The sequence below is a fragment of the Chaetodon trifascialis genome, chromosome 8 (assembly GCF_039877785.1).
Source record: "Chaetodon trifascialis isolate fChaTrf1 chromosome 8, fChaTrf1.hap1, whole genome shotgun sequence".
NCBI classification, from domain to species: Eukaryota; Metazoa; Chordata; class Actinopteri; order Chaetodontiformes; family Chaetodontidae; genus Chaetodon; species Chaetodon trifascialis.
In genome coordinates, this window is record NC_092063.1 from 19,165,452 (window position 1) to 19,182,102 (window position 16,651).

At 43.4% G+C, this 16,651-nt stretch overlaps 1 protein-coding gene across 2 annotated transcripts in view; it reads right to left on the reverse strand.

Annotated features, from left to right (window-relative positions):
* Positions 1 to 3,015: 3,015 nt before the first annotated feature.
* Positions 3,016 to 16,651, reverse strand: part of celsr3 (cadherin, EGF LAG seven-pass G-type receptor 3) — a 103,028-nt gene continuing 89,392 nt past the window's right edge. For both annotated transcript variants that reach the window (XM_070969591.1, XM_070969590.1), the window contains 11 exons: positions 13,775 to 13,949; positions 12,537 to 12,649; positions 11,625 to 11,704; positions 11,343 to 11,469; positions 11,115 to 11,234; positions 9,539 to 9,636; positions 8,639 to 8,730; positions 8,228 to 8,401; positions 6,481 to 6,675; positions 3,923 to 4,949; positions 3,016 to 3,411 (listed from right to left, as the gene is read on the reverse strand). In XM_070969591.1, coding sequence (XP_070825692.1) covers positions 3,384 to 3,411; positions 3,923 to 4,949; positions 6,481 to 6,675; positions 8,228 to 8,401; positions 8,639 to 8,730; positions 9,539 to 9,636; positions 11,115 to 11,234; positions 11,343 to 11,469; positions 11,625 to 11,704; positions 12,537 to 12,649; positions 13,775 to 13,949 — 2,229 coding nt within the window. In that variant the 3' untranslated portion in view covers positions 3,016 to 3,383. The remainder of the gene's footprint in view (positions 3,412 to 3,922; positions 4,950 to 6,480; positions 6,676 to 8,227; positions 8,402 to 8,638; positions 8,731 to 9,538; positions 9,637 to 11,114; positions 11,235 to 11,342; positions 11,470 to 11,624; positions 11,705 to 12,536; positions 12,650 to 13,774; positions 13,950 to 16,651) is intronic.

Consider the following 16,651-nt stretch of genomic DNA (forward strand, 5'->3'; position numbering starts at 1 on the left):
AACACACAAATATAACAAAGACAATCTCCCACCCCTCCTCCTCTCCCTGACTATCTCTCACTCTGCTTCTTTCCTTCTGCTGCTTCCTCCCTCTTCTTCTTCAGAACACATCACAACATTTCAGTCCCAGCTCGCGTCTTTTTGCCTCCCGTCACTTGTGTGGCTCCTATTGGTCAGAACCTGGTCAATCTGAAGCTGATCCATAACCAGCTGATGATGTAACTTTGTGTTGACTCTAACAGTGAACAGGGAGGAAAAAAGGTCTGATTGGGGACCTGTCTGAACTATTTACACCCAGAACTCAACTTTTAGTCTGGATATGTTTTGATGTGTTGACATTCTGTTTGGAGAGGATAAAGGCATCTATATAGGGCTGAATTTGAAGTAAGTTTTGTCACGTTTTACCCCTGTGATTGGATAAAGAAACCAATTTAAATGCCATCAGATTGTAATCCTCGGTGTGAATAGACACGTTTATCTTCACCTTCCTCTGTTCTCTTTCTTCTGTGGATTTGTTGCAGTGAGAGACTCGGGTACAGAAAACATTACATGAGGAAAAAAAGGGAACATCTGGACAAAAAAAGCCAACAGCCTCTCATACAAACGGGCAACATAATTAATCAATACAATGCCAATAAATTATCGATAAATAAAATAAATCTCATGTCTGTACAAGTTAAAGGTACTGTCAGTTGATGATAACATACAGATCTGTGAAGAAAAAATAATATATGAAACTGGATGAAAAGTGGAAAGGAGTCAAAGTCGACGTTTTGTGTGTGCTACCCCTTCAACAGGCGGGGGGATTGTTCCCCTTCAGGAGCATTTTGTTGCCAACACTACTGTCACAAATAGGTTCACTTGTCACATCCCAGGGACGTCTGAATGACAGCGCAGCAGGCAGAGCAGGGACACGTGCATTTGTAAGGTGTGTGAGATGTCTGTTTATTTCCACTATCTGCATTTCCATCTGTTTCCCGGTGCTTTTTTCTTCCTCTCTGTGATGAGTAACACCCACGCCCTCCTCCCTGCAGTTACATTTTGCACACAGTCATGCTTTCTGACCCAATTTGTTCTCCTTCCAACCTTGTCTGGTTTTGTACCTCATGATTTATTCTTACTCATTGTGCTCTATTTTAGCTTTCTTGTTTTTTTTTTAATCCACGTCCTCTCTTGCTGTTCCAGTGCTATTTAGTATTTTTGGACTGTCACAATGCTCTCTGCTCGAGCACACACAGACAACACATTTGGCAAAGCAGAATCCACATTTTGCCTTCAGTTTTTATGACCCACTACACTTTTTCATCACAAAAAGAACAAACAAACAAAAATTTCTGTTAACTACAATCCCTTAATCCCTCTGAAGGCAGGTGGAGACTCCTTGCTTGTCTTACGAATGCCTGTGAGTTGTTACCTAAAGGCCTGAGCTCAGGGCTCACAGCTGTGAGAGAGGAGCAGCTGCTGATGGAGAGACCTGCATCTCAAAACCACTTAAAGGCTTTTAGTGCTGACATAACTGACATCCCCTCTCCTCATCGAGACCGGTACAGTGCTGTAGAAGCTACGCTGTATCTTTCAAGAGACCTCATCTTTATACAACGGCCAATAAGAACAAATGTGCTCTGGTGTGAACCTCCTCAGCGGTGCCTCTTTTCTGTGGCATTTCTCATACATGAAGGCTACTCTCAAGTAATTTCCCTCCAACTGCGCTCAGGCAAGGAAGTAAAAACTCATCAAATTAAAACTGGCATGTGACTCGTGCTTCAGACATGAGCTAATATATTCAGGCAGATATCATGCTGTATATTTACTGCAAGACTCCTGCTTTCAGGTCTCCAAACAAATATCTGCGCACACTAAGACGTGCCTCATAATACCTTCCTGCTGATCCGCTCTCCTCCTACATGTCAAATGAAAATCCACCTGCTTATGCTGTATGTAGCCAAATAAATACCAACCAAAACCTTATGCTGTGGTGCAGATCTAGGGCCTCATTACTAAACACTAATTTTCACTTGTTTCCATGGCACAATCATTAAAAAACAGAATTCTGAATTACATCAATAGCATCATTTTCATCACAGAAAACGGGAGAACATCGATGTACTGGTTTGAAGCAGCTGTCCCTTTGGCTTGGATTTGCACAGAACTTCTGCATGAGAAGCTTTGTAAAATGAGTCTCCTGGAAGCTGCCGGAGAGATTCGGCTGCTCCTGTGGCGTCTCTTGAGGCAGGTTGAGTCGTGATGCATCAAAATGCAAGCGATACCTTGAGGGGCTTCAAATGGTTGTTACATGATAGAGCCTCATAGGCAGACAGATATCTACCTTCACCCACCAGGTCTCTGGAGCACTAAAGATATGGTGTTGTAATATCCATCGACTGATATGGTCTGGTTCAGGACAGCACCAGGCAGGAGATACACAGACAGATGACAAGGTCACATTCATTTACAGTGGATCACAAAACAGCACAATCTCCCGAAAGAGCTGATACTTTGACACTCGTGACTAAGCTTTAAGAGCTGAACTCTGAACCTTCTCGTGGTGTTTTAGCTTAACGTTGGCCATCTTTCTCTGCACAATCATCTTGTTCCATCAAATCTATTCTCTTATAATATTCCTTCCTCTATTTACAATCACTTTTTTCTCGCTACCTTGATATTTTCCCTTCAACCGCATCCCCCGGTTCCCATAATCTCATCAGATACTATTGCCGGACCCCTGTCGCTATACACAAAGTTGATGGGTATGAGGAAAAGTTTCTGAGGAAAACTGTTTTCGGGGAGAATTTTGGGGATTGTTTTTTTCTTTGTCGGGGAAATCTCTTCCTCAGCAACGAGCAAGACTGCACTCACACCAACCTCACTCACAACCTCACACGGACACAATCATTAAAAAAAAAAAGAAAGAAAGAAAACATCACAAGAGATTTCTTCTTCATCTCCAATGAAAAAGATACAAAATGTATAAAAAATGTTATTTACAGTCTTTTCTTTTTTTTTCTTTTAGACAGCTCTTGTCTGGATCAAGCTCACTTTTGCGTTTGAAATTTGAGGAGTTTGTGTTTGTCTTTAACAGTTTTTAGGTAGTAGAGGTGGTTGACTCATCGCCCAAAGAAACGTCACAGATTTTTGCGAGTGGTGGGACTTGAAAAACTTGAATTATACAGTACAAACCGCCCACAAACATCCTCTTTTGTCCTCAGTGGACGCTTTCTCTGTCTTACTTTGTTTCCAACTCTGTGTCTCCTCTGTCCCAAGTTTGTTTCAAGTCCTCCGATGTCCCAGGGTGTCCCAGTGGTCCAGGGTCATCAATGACCTTTGAACTTGTCCCTGGTGTTCCAAGCACTGTCCCAATGCATAAAGGGATATGGAGGCTGTCATCAAGACTGTCCTTCACTTCTGTTGGCTCTGAGGTGGAGGAAAGGGAAATGAGTCAATTTCTCAGCTGGTAAATTCAGTTACACATAATGATGATATAAATACAGTATATAAATCCAAATGTAAAATAAATACAGCAGCAAAATGGAAATGGGCTGTTAGAAGAGAAGGACAAAGAGAGAGGAAGGAGCTGGAAAACAGAACAAAACAGACACAGGGGACGAGAAGATAAGAAGCTGAAAAGTAAGAAGTGGAAGTGAGGGAGCAGAGGAAGGTTGACATGAAAAGATGGAAGAGGAACAATAAGGGAAGTGAGGAAGAGAGTCGAAGAGTGGACATGTCCCCTATGAAGCTGCCGAGGAAGAGGAAATCAGTCTGAGGAAGAGAAACAGGGGATGAGATGCAGGACAGAAAAAAGTGTTTACAGAGGATGTGTCATCAAGTCCAAAACAATGAGAAGATGCTGAAGAGGATGCAAATTAAAAAAGGCACAGGAGGACAGAGTTAGTCGAGGCAGACTTGTTCACACAGACAGACTTACTCGGAGTCGGGGGAGACTTCAGATACACTGTGGGAGGTGGCAGACTGAGGTGGGGAGGGGGAGGGTCCGTGGGCTGTGCCATTAGGCCCAGGGTTAGAGGCAGAGGGAGGAGGGGTGAGGACGGAGGAACTGAAGGATGCCAGGATGGAGGACAGAATATCCAGGTGTTCACTGGATGGTTGCCGGCCCAGAGGGTTCGGATTTGAGCCTGCGACCTGGGGGACAGTCTGACCCGGGTACCTACATGGTGGTGCAGAGTCCAGTCGCCCTCTGACGTGAGCTGAAGCAGGGAGCTGCTCTTGCTGGGGCTCCTCGGAGATTGGGGGAGGAGGGGAGGAGGAGGGAGGCTGGTCGGGGTGAGAGGGCTGGCGGGGAGGCAGAGTGCGGAGCCACTCTCGACATGGCTGAGCCTGGGCTCCCACTCCGTTGGTCTCCAGCTGCTCTCTCGACCTGCTGCTCATCAGCGCTCCCCCTAGGTGCTCCCGGGATGAGGCCTGCCGTCGGGTGAGCGTGTTCAGCTGCGACCTCGATCCGCTCAAGTCCTCCCTCGACGCGTGGACGCTGCCTGTGTGGTGGTTGTCCAGTCTGTCCCTGGATCCTGTCAAGTTCTCCCTGGATGATGAGACTCGCTGGTGATCCAGCCCCAGGCCCCCTAGCCCTGCTCCCTGCCCCAGCCCGAGCTCTCTTCTCCTGGGTAATAGGTCTAGGTTGTCTCTAGAACCACGGGAGTCCAGCCGGTCCCTTGATCCTCCAATTGTCTGCCTCCCGAGTGGATCCCTGGACAGCTGTCTCCGGGCCAGCGAGTCCAGGTGCTCCCTGGAAGAGTACCGTGAAGCCGGTTGGGAGAGAGAGCCGGAACCTCCACCAGCGCCAGCTGTGGCAGAGTACATGCGACCATAGGAGGCTGCAGGAACGCCACGGTGGCCCAAAGTCGAGGTTCGGTACCAGTTGAGCTCACTGGGGACCCGGCCCATGGTGGAAAGGCCCTGCAGTGTCGGAGGACAGCCAAGACGATTCTTCAGGATACCTGGGAGGAGAGAAGGAAGACATGAGTGTCAGAAAATGAGAAAGAAAGCTACAGAAGGACTCGGATGCCATTACAGGAGGTCACAAGAGAGTAAAAAGTGGAGAGGGACAGAGGGGTTGATGGTGAGGGTGGAAAAGAAGTAAACATAAGAGATGAGATGAGTGAATAAGGGGACGAGAAGAGACAGAAGTCAGAGGATGAAAAGAAGAGGATAAGAGCAGGAGATAGAAGTGTTTTGGACTTATTAAAGACATGTTAGGTCTTTCTGCGCTCACTGTTAACATTTTATGAATCAAAATACCATCTGAGTAATCTGGAAATCCTGAGGGAGACTTCAGAATGAGTCGTGAAACTAAAATGCACAACATTCGCTGATATAAGTGTGGTTTCTTGCTTTCAGCCACTTTATATGTGTATGCGTGTATGTGTGTGAGTGTGTGTGTGTGTGTGTGTGTGTGTGTGTGTGTGTGTGTGTGTGAACGTACGTGTGTTTGGCGTATTAATACAGAAAATGTCACCCATGTTTCCAGGCAACATGAGTCATTTCCAACTTTTCCTGAAATTCTTACTCACTCACTCTGAGTGTGTCTTTGCATTTGCGGTGGTGTGCATGTGTGCACATGTCAATTTTATATGTATGTATTCTAAAAATATGTACTGTACATACACAAATGTCACCCATGCTTTCAGGGCCAGATTTAGACTTTGACTGGAGCACAAAACTGTGTTATTGAAGTCACTTTTTATGCATAAGGATCACTTGGTTGGAGTGTCTGCCATCTGATTATATTCTGACTCTGCTCTTCTTTACAATAGCAAAGTCTGATAAGAACCCACAAAAAAACAAGAACATGAAATGCTGAAGTGAAACAAAAAAAAGCAGATTAAATGTAATATTTGGGCTTCCTGACAAAAGAGGGCACTGCTAGGTCACATGGAGGGTGCACTGAATTTATTTAAATGTATAACACACCACACACCACACACAGCAGCTTAAGTCTCAGTTATTGAGCTGTGTTATAAATGATGCTTTGCTGATTCAGCTCACACGGCTGACATCTCCTCCATCTTCCTTCTAGCAAAATGCCCACTTTCATTCTGATGACCAGTCGGACTGAATATCTTTTTGTTAAAGGAACATAATATAGTCATAGTATACAGGTCAGACAAAGATGCCTGACCGAAAACTGAATAAACTTGATTTCTGCCCTTAAAGTTGCAAATTTAACAAAGCAACAAGAAAAAGAGAAAGAACAAAAACACAATTTCTTACAAGGGTACAAGTCTGTCACTATCCAATAACTACATTGTTTCAGACTTTCTAAACATTAATTTGTATGTTAGTTATTAGTTAGTAAGGTGTGTTTCATATTGAGTTTCGATGTGCTGCTGTCTTAACTAAAGTTTAAAACAGAAATCTCTGACCTGATGCTTCATTCTACATACAGGAGGAACAAAGCAAGGATTGGAATAACATTAAAAGCAAATCCAAAAGGTCAGTGTGCCCTTGGATTGTGTGCATTTCTCTCACCCTTGCGGTGCCTGTGTGGCTGCGTGAGGCCGTTCTCGTCCCCACTGGTCAGCGCTGCATCAGGCTGGTTGTTGTTGGCAGCATCCTTGCTGTAATCCGCCCCCAGGGGGCGCTCCGACCCCCACTTCTGCAGGGTGTGTGTGTCACACTCCTCCAGAGCTGGCCAGTACGACAGAAGGTCGTTGCCGTCCAGATCTGTCACGCACAGAAAAAAAACAAACATTTTCCAGTAACTCGTGGACTCATATTCATCTTCTTAATTTGACATCAAGCATTGTGCTGCATTTTGTTGCCTCATGTGCATCTGAACACATGCAAACCAGACGTGTGTAGCAGGTAGCAGGTGTCAGCAGACAAATAGCATATGTTCATTATGAAATAGGAGGCGGGCAAATTCAATGTGCCAAATCAGTAAAGAACATATCAGACTACCGCAGATGACCAACAAACAGGCAGAATTCATCGTGTTAATATAGAAGACTCGCAGCATTTCATGACAGATTATCAATATCCTCACCTCAGGACATTGTCGTGTGACAACAAACAAATCAATCAGTGGAAATTTGGGAAATCCCACCACGCACTGGTATGGTCACCTACATTCTGTCAACATTTCACCAGTGGATTCATCAAGGCTGCAACTAAAAATTCCTTCCATAATCAACTCATTTGACAATATTAAATAATTTCTGAAGTTCAAATGCTAAAAAAAAAAATCTATTCACATCTCTTCTCTTCTCAGATCAGCCCGTCGATATTGCCTTTACAATGACGTCTTCCATTTTTGCCCCATAAACGACTTAATTATTAATCCATCATCTAAATTAGTGCAGATGAATTTCTGTCTGTCAAGAAATTAAGTAACCATTATTCATGATTCATTCCAGCTATGAAATCCATAATGTCGTTGCACCATCCACGTTAAGTGCTGACTTTGACAACTGTATATTGTTCTAACTGTTCGAGTTCAGTGACATGATTTTAAATAAACAGCAAAAGCTTCTAAAATCTCATCTATAGTTTTCGTTCTGTCTTTTTCAGCTGTCCACTTAACACTTACTCAGTTATGCACATTTGCAGCCCAATCCTCTAATGCCGCCCAGTCGACGGCTCTCCTGAATTGATGAGAGGTTTAATGCTTTGTCACAATGAAAAGGCTGCCATCTTCAAACTGTGACCTTTCAGTAAAAAGCCCACATCCCTCAGCACTGCTCTGGCCCTTAGCTCTGACTGCATTGATGAATTGATTGGACTGTACTGGCCATCTGGATCCTGTCCTCCTCCATTCAACTGACAGCTCTGGTCCATGTTTCACCCTGAATGGAGTTCATGTGATCCAGATGGCTTATTAAGCTAAGAATTGATTACTTCTGTGGATTTATAGATTTGCACGTCTGGCCTTTTCTCACAGTGAAACCTTTCACACAGCACTGTATATGCATGACATTTATATCACATACTTTGTGACTAAGTGCATAAACTCATATATTATGCATGATACCTATTCATGTGTATCAGAAGAAAGAAGGTATTGATTAATGACTACTGCCATTGACATTTTCTCCTGCTGTATGTGTGTGTTTTGGTGTTGTACGTTTTTTGACAGTTCAACAGGCAGTGGCCTTTCTGTGTGGACTTTGCATGTTCACTGCATGCTTGCGTGGGTTTCATCCCACAACACTTAACTATTACTGGCTTTTAAACAGTGAGAAGAAATCATTTAAAAATCACTGACGCGCTCGCCTACCTTTGGTCCCGTTGTGGGCGGGTTCGGTGAGCAGACGCTCACTGTGATTGGAGCGTTTGAACCGTCGCTGGATGCGTCCACGGAGTCGGACGTTGTCCTCACTCTCAGAGGAAGGGATGGAGAGACTGCGCTCCTCCTCCATGGAGAGGTCTGAGTCTGAGTCTGAGTCCTCACCTGAGAGAAGAGAAGGACAAGAAGGGGGAGAGATGGAAAGAAAGAGCGAAAGGTTGTTATTCTTCTCTATTGGTATGTGAGCTTAATCTTTAATAAACTTCATATGTAGAGAGAGGGAGTCATGCAAAAGGAAAGTCAAAGACAGAAACAGGTGAAGAAATGGAGAACGTGTCACCACTGCTTGTTTCAAGTATGTGTTCATGGTCACGTTTGTGTGCTTTATGTGTGTGTGTTCACCTCCATCTCTGTGGAACATGGCTACATCCAGGTCTGTTGCTCCGGTGTGGACGATGTTTTGCTCTAGAGTCTGACGAGCCAAAAGATTTTCTCTGACAGGGAGAGAGCAGAGACGTGATTACACACACACACGTACACTTCTATCCAAACCTGAGCCTAATCCTAACCTAACGGAGCCTTCAAACAGCTCTTTGAAGTTGTCCTCACTTTCCAAAAAATGTGCTCACTCTGTTGGTTAAAAACGAAGAACTTTAGCCCTCGCGATGTAGCAAGTACAAGTACGGACACACACACACACGCTCACACTCTCTCTCTCTCACACACACACACACACACACACACACACACACACACACACACACACACACACACACACACACACACATGCACTGATACATGCTGATACACATTAAAAGCAGAGAGCATCTACACACACATACAGTATAGTATGTACTGGACACACACGCACATAAAGACAGACAATCACTGAGCCATAAAGACTCAAACAGCCTCTCTCAGACTACATTAGTGTTGCTCTACATACAGTACAGTACATTGTTCCACCCAATCTTCTTCATCTGTACCCCACTGACCCACAAAAGACGCAAGAGGGTTTTTATCAGCGAGGGAATTTCCTCCCTGCAGCAACTCTGCCCCAAATCAGAGACACAGACAATCAATCAAATCAAATCAAATCAATCCATTTGCTCTTGAACTACAGCAGGAATGATGCTAATCTTAACCCAGTCTACCAGCCATGGCGTGGACGTTTTCATCCAAATTCACTTCTAGTTTGTCCGTAAAAGTTGTGTGTGTGTGTGTGTGTGTGTGTGTGTGTGTGTGTGTGTGTGTGTGTGTGTGTGAGCATGTGTCTGTATGAACGCTGGTGTGCTGATATACCTGGCGGAGCTGACGGAGGAGATGGTGGAGGTTCCCAGGGTGATGCGGTGCAGCCCGCTCTGCTCCAACAGAGATGCATTGTGATAGGGATTCTGAGCCTGAAAACAAACACAAACACAAACACAAACACACACACACGAGAAGTTTGAGAGAGTGTGACTTTAAATTCAGAGAAATGAGAGGAAGCACCATTACTATAAATTATATTACATCCAACTATTACAATGAAAACCGAACACAGCCCTTTTTTTTCATCAAAAAGAAAACACATTTCCACCCTGATGATGCTTTGGGAACAACCCACCCTCATTATGGCTACTGTGTGCTCCTCTAGTCTCTGTTCCATGAAATGTTTTTGCATTCAGGCCTTCTTTTTCTGATACTGGGGTTTTTTTATGCGTATTGTATAATAATGAGTACTTCACACTGTAATTAGTGGTTAAAATGTCCAAACTGTCATTTCAACAAAGACATCATTTTATTTGTTGGCATTCAAAAACTACAACCTCCATGATATTTTACTATAGCTTCCCGAGACTCATGGGGGCTACTATAACTGCTGAATGCTGAGCCAGTGGAGCAGACGCTAACCTGGAAATGGGGCACAACTTCTGCTTTCTATACTGTATTAGGCCACTGTAGTCATGAATAAAGTATCATACAGTATGAGTCAGATAGACGAAAGGATGCTAATAAGTGGTCATTTATACACGCAGTCCATCAGAGCCACAGACAGCGTAGTGTGTGTCTAATAATAGTTTTGGTCAGGCACTCCTTTTGTCCCAGGTGGCTCAGTGATGGATAGAAAGAGCACCAGAGGAAATGGGGGTTAAAAGGGTGGAATGAACTATGTATAAACTAACACACACTCACACACACCTGCATGCATCAAACACAAAAGACTTGTGTACACACACCTGAGCTACATATGAAACTCACTAAAGTTTACTAAATCAACCCTTAAAACCAAGTCTGAACCCTTAAACAGCCATTTGAATGTCTGTCTGAAAGTGAGGATCAGCCAAAAATTTGTCCTCACTTCCCAAAAATGTCCTTACTGCCAAGGCCTAAGACTCACACACACACACACACTTAAATAGGAAGCAGGCGGGCTCTGGTCAGTATAGTGTTTTATCTGGGTCACCGACAAACCCTGAAGGCAGAAGGCGAGAAGAGAGGGAGGACAGGAGAGATGGATGGATGGATGGATGGATAGAGGGCAGGAGGAATGGAGGGCAGGAGGCCTTTTGTGCTTGTCTAATAATGGATGCAGTGAGAATGTGCATCTAGGAGAGAGAGCACTAGAACAAAATAAGACATAGTAAATGGCTTTGGGATCATGCAGCAAGATGATTTATAGCTTCACATCACCCAGTAAGTTGTAATAGTGCAGTAATGACCATTAAAATCATTTCAATCATTACTTTCTATATTTTATTTTTTATGCTTGCTGCCACTGCGCTGTGTAAATGATTTCATGGTAATTGCAGTTCAGACAAAGATACCAGACGGCATAAAAAACATTTTATGTTTAGCAGGGACGGGCTGCAGCAGACTGTTTGTGTGTGTAACTCACAGTGTTCTGCGGGGGTCTTGGTGGGTCTTCTCCAGGGCTCTTCTTACCCAGACAGGCGAGTCTCCAGGCCTCCTTAACCTCTGAGTTGAACACAGTGAAGACCAGCATCACCGACAGACCCTGTGTGAGAGAGCGGTAGATAGTGTGAGGGGAAAAATGTAAAAGCTCTAATTAACTGGATGGAGGTTGAATCACTGCTAGAGTCCAAAACACACACTCTGCTCATACCTGCACAAGGCAGAGGACATCGAATATGTAGTAGAAAGCCAGAATGCTGTTGTTCACAGCCATTAGACCGCACAGCCAGGTGGAAGTGGCCACCAGCAACAACAGGAAGGCATTGCGAATAGTCGCACTGGAGAGAGAAACACAGGGCAGTGACTTCATGTGAAATCATGACAATTACAGCACTGAACGACTGCAGACTTACACAACATAATGAAAAATAGGGCACAAATTTACTTTTCAAAAGTGACAAAAGCCATTTGACCATGGTGGGTATGTACTCACATGACAGGGATCTTCTTCGTCTCCTTCTGAGAGGGGTTGCACGACATCTTGGCGACAATCATGAAAATCCCTCCATTCATCTGGATAGACAGAGATCAATACAACCTGTGAGCTGGTATTTTTAACCCATTACAGCTAATCTAATGCTGCCGTTAGCAAGCCAAGGGATGAGGATAAGCAGATGAAACAAAATCAATGTGGATAAAATAAGGCAGAGGTACATTTCTTGAAGGCAAAGCCATTCAAGTTTATGAACTGCTCCTTTCTGTTTTGGTTCCTTTGCTGAAACAGCATGTGAGAACTGACAAATTACTGGATGTAAGAAAGAAAATCACTGAATAAATGAATTATTACAGAAGAAGTGAAGGCACACGTATGAATAACACTGATTACTGACTGCACTGGAATTATACATAAGCATTATAAAATCTGGCACAGTTTTGTGTCAAACGCGTTGCAGTGGAGTTGTACAGTGAAAGGTGCTAACTTGATGTGGGGAGCAATTAAAATTATGGTCTAGCAGAGTTCAAGTGAGTCATCTTTGCAAAAGTCATTTGGAGTGGCGCCACTTATGACTGATGATATGATTCTGCTAATTCTGGGAGTCTGCCCAGGCAGCGATTCATGGGGAAGGAAGACAGAGTATAAACTGAGTTTACGGACATTTTTATTTGGAGAAGAGTTTACCTCAAGCTGATGTCAAGCTGAGTTAAGCTTATCTGCACAAGCTTTTATGATTATATAATCTTTTAAGGGGTAATGAAACTGAATCATTGTTCTCTGAAAAACAGAATTCGCTCACCAACAGTCTATCCTAACATTCGCCCTTACATCCCTGCTTACACTTTCTATTCAGCTTTCTGTGCATACGGCGTTAACGGCAGTGTATCAGACAGACAGGGAGACAGTTACCAGTATGACAATGGCTATAGGACCAGCAAAGCTCCAGATGAGTTTGTCATAGATGGAGATCCAACAGAAGTCTGGGTTTCCGTAACCCTCTGGGTCCAAGCCCACAGCCAGGCCTGCAGCAAAGAGACAGATGGTCAGATCACAGACAGGAAGATCCACTCTGAGATCTCTTGCACGGTCAGTCACAGAGAGAGGGACAGAGACAGGCAGTACAGCCTGGAATTAACTGCTTTACAGTGGCAGGAAAGGTCGGAGACATTACAGAACATGTCCCAATCAGGGATCATATATATCAGGTAGATATCAGTGTTGTTAGTGCAGAAGCTAGAGGTTATTTTAAAAAATATATTTTTGAAATTATCCTGATGTACATCAACACTACGATGATGTTCAGGTATCTGTTTCATCATGGAAGGTCATTTTCATTCATTCATTATTTGTGCACAGACACTTCTGTCCATAACCAGACCAGACCTCCATGATGGTGCCCGAGGCAGTCGCAAGGACATTTTTGACTGACTCTGAACTGTTAAGTCTCTATTTCCTGGATATCCTTTTTTTGGACAGCACTGTCAAGGTTCTGACAGTTGCGGGTATAAAGAACTCTTGAATTGAATTTCAAAAGTAAGACAGACAGGAAAAGCCTAAATAGAGATGGATAGACAGATAAACACACATCTGGAAAGAGGCATGCAGCCAGTGTGTGTGAGTGTGTGTGTGTGTGTGTGTGTGTGTGTGTGTGAGACAGATCCATTCTTCAGGCAAGGTGAGACAGCGGTCGGAGTGTGTATGCACGCATGTGTGTGTGTGTGTGTGTGTGTGTGTGTGTGTGACAGTGACAGAAATAGCAAACGATAGAGGGGAGCTGGCAGCATGTATGAGTCCGGATGGAAACTGCAAACGTGTGCTTGTGTGTGTGAGCGGACAGACATTATTTCCTTACAGTATGTGCCAAGGAAGAAATTACTTGTGTTAGTGTGTGTGTGTGTGTGTGTGTGTGTGTGTGTGCGTTTTACTATCTCTATATTAAAATGTCACTAAAACCTTTTTAATACAAGTGTCAATTGGACACCTTATCAACACAGCCAGACTCATTTTGAATGTGTGTGTGGTGTGTGTGCACACTGTGCACATGTATATAAATGTGGCATGGACATGTTTGGTGTGTGTACATGGATGCGTGGACACATTTCCAACAAACATCACAGAGATCTAACGTGTCTGCATATGTGTGCTACCTGTGATAATGGCGGGCACTCCCCAGCCGATGGCGTAGTAGAACCTCATGGCACCATAGTTGATGTTGCGTTGCTCTGTCTGCATGCGGTAGATATGAAGGCCCTCGACAAACATCCACGCAAACGTGGACATGAAGAAATAATGCAGTAGGATGGCGACAACTGTACACAGGAACTGGAGGGAGAGAGAAGGAGAATGATTAAAGGAAGAAGAGAGGAGAAGGATGGAGATGGATGGATCATGCAATAGGAAAAAAGAAAGAGAAGCAGGAATGAAAGAAGTGACGGGAAGGATGAAAAAAGCGTGAAGAAAAGAAGCTTGGAGAGATAAAAAATATAATCCTTTGTACTGATTTTGTGACAGTTGCAGAGCAGACATCTTGGCAAGCAACCAAAAAGTCTTTATTACAACACAGCAGGTGTCAGCGATGAAGTAATAGGCGTTCATGTTGTAATTAAAATCCAACTAATGAACAGAATTTATAGCAGCGTGTTAGTGTATCTCCAGAAAACGCACAAAATAACTGATATGAATGTAAATGAACGTCACTAATGTGCTGAATTATAGTAACAACACCCAGGTGTGTGTTCTCAAGTGTGATTATGGATTAGAGTAAGCGCCATCAATAGAGGAAAGCACACATAATGAAAGAATTCCCCTGCAGGTAATGTGGGTTTCATAGCAGATATGTGTGTGAAAGTCTGGAAATGTTCATGTAACATATGTAAAATAGCAACAATATCAAGAAAAAAGAGAGTAACTAGTTTCCTGGTCACTTGAAGCATATTTGACGGGTTCAATACACTCTAATAGTTTGAATTACTGAATCAAAATCTCACATTTTAAGCTTTCATCAGCTTTTAAGGTCATGAACAGCGAAAAAAACAGCATTTCTAGAAAATGTGTTCCCAGCCCACGGTCGATTTGTCTCTCTTTATCTTTTGAAATATAAGTGAAGCAGTATTGAAGTATATAGATGCTGCATGAATGCTGAGAGGATGTCACATCAGGGCTAAGAGATGCTGTGATCTGCTCTAACAGATATCTGAGCTCTGTCCAATACCATGGTTTAGACTGCTATCAGGGATGAATCCCAATACTTCTTGTCAGGGCAGGACATAAACTTCCAAATCACTTCTGTCAGTGAAGTGCTGCTGTTTGGTTTGGCAGTAATGCCCCATGAATAATGCAGAATATTAGCATTTAAGCCTTCTGAGAAATTACCCTCAGGCTGCGTTCAAGCATGTCTGGAGTGGCTTTTTTGAACTCTGGAGTCTTTAGTCTGTTTTGTTTGTTGGATCAAACAGAATTAATGCCGTTCAAACTCACGTGGCACTGAATTACAGCACCTACCATCTGAAAGTACAAGTCATCATCTTCCAGGAGAACCGTGAGGCTGTTTGTCAGAACTAAAAATGAAATCTAAACCAACCCCAGGAAACAGGTCTGTGAGCGAAAATAGTTGCTTGCCAGCAATCAAAGACTTTAAATGCTTTTGAATACCAAGTGAAGTGAAAACAAACTGTTGTCTGGTATGATTTGTTCATTTGCAGCTGCAGTATATGTGCTCTTAAGCAACACAAACACCAGACAAGGTAGATTACAGCTTAAAAAGCTCAAAGGGTCCATCCTGCTTTAGCTCAAGTTGCAAGAACTGAAATCAGGTTTGCTTTGGCTCTCCTCTGCCAAATCCTTTGAGCATGGCAGTTGACTGCATGCTCTGTGTAATGAACGAGCATCTTGTGAGTTTTTAGAAGCTCTGGTTGCCTGAAATGTGTGGCTGCATCCTGCTCTCTGGACAGACACCTAAATATTCATAATGGGTGTATCTTCAGGTTGCAGGTTGTAATTTGACACGAAGATCTGAACAAATTAAATACATAATCAATAAGCTGTTGTCTCAAGTGCTCAGAGAGCAGCCCAACACCTAAAATATAAATATAAACATGCCTTTGTCTCAACCTTCATTGTTCTTATGAGGGAGAAATCCACTGAAGAAAAATACTGAGCACTTCTCATCTTTGAGTTAAGGCAAGCAGACTTGTAAGTCCCAGATTTGAAGGTTAGAAGAAGCTCAGTACAAATTCCTAACGACAAGGGCAGAGTTGACACAGAAATAGCAGCAGTCTTGGCAGGAATACAGCCAGACGATGAATTTCACACTCCCACACACACACACACACACACACACACACACACACACACACACACACACACACACACACACACACACACACACACACAAAACATAGACATTTCCTGGAGACTTACCCTTACCATAACCATTAACTTTAACCCCTCTTGATTTACATAATGGGGACTAGCATTCTGTCCTCATTAGAGAGACAAGTCTCCACAATGTGACTGTGTAAACAATGTTATGTCCGCACAACAGTAACACATGTCCACAAAAGAATACAAAGACTACAAGTAACACCCGAAAAGACAGAAAGGCTGAAATATGCAGAAGCATGTAAAAACAACTGTGCTCACACAAACACACAAGACCGCCGCGAGCACTAACATGCTCTCCCAAGCATGATGTACATGAATTAGAGAACATATTGTTCAGCTAGAAGTAACCAGTCGCACTGTAAGAGCCGTACAGTCAACTGTGTGGGGGATACGGCTTAATTAATTGGATTTCATGCTGAGTGAGCACATATTTTCGGCACCCTCTCGACAAGACTCGCTGCTCTTTAAGTATGCACATACACACACGTGCGCACACATTTGTGATGTAACAGGGAGAAAAAAGGCAGAGGAGGAGAAAAGAATGTAGGAAGCATTGAGTGTAATAATTACAAGAAGATTTACAGTAGAAGAAACAACAAAAAAAACATCAATATGACATAGAAATGCACAAACAAAAACAA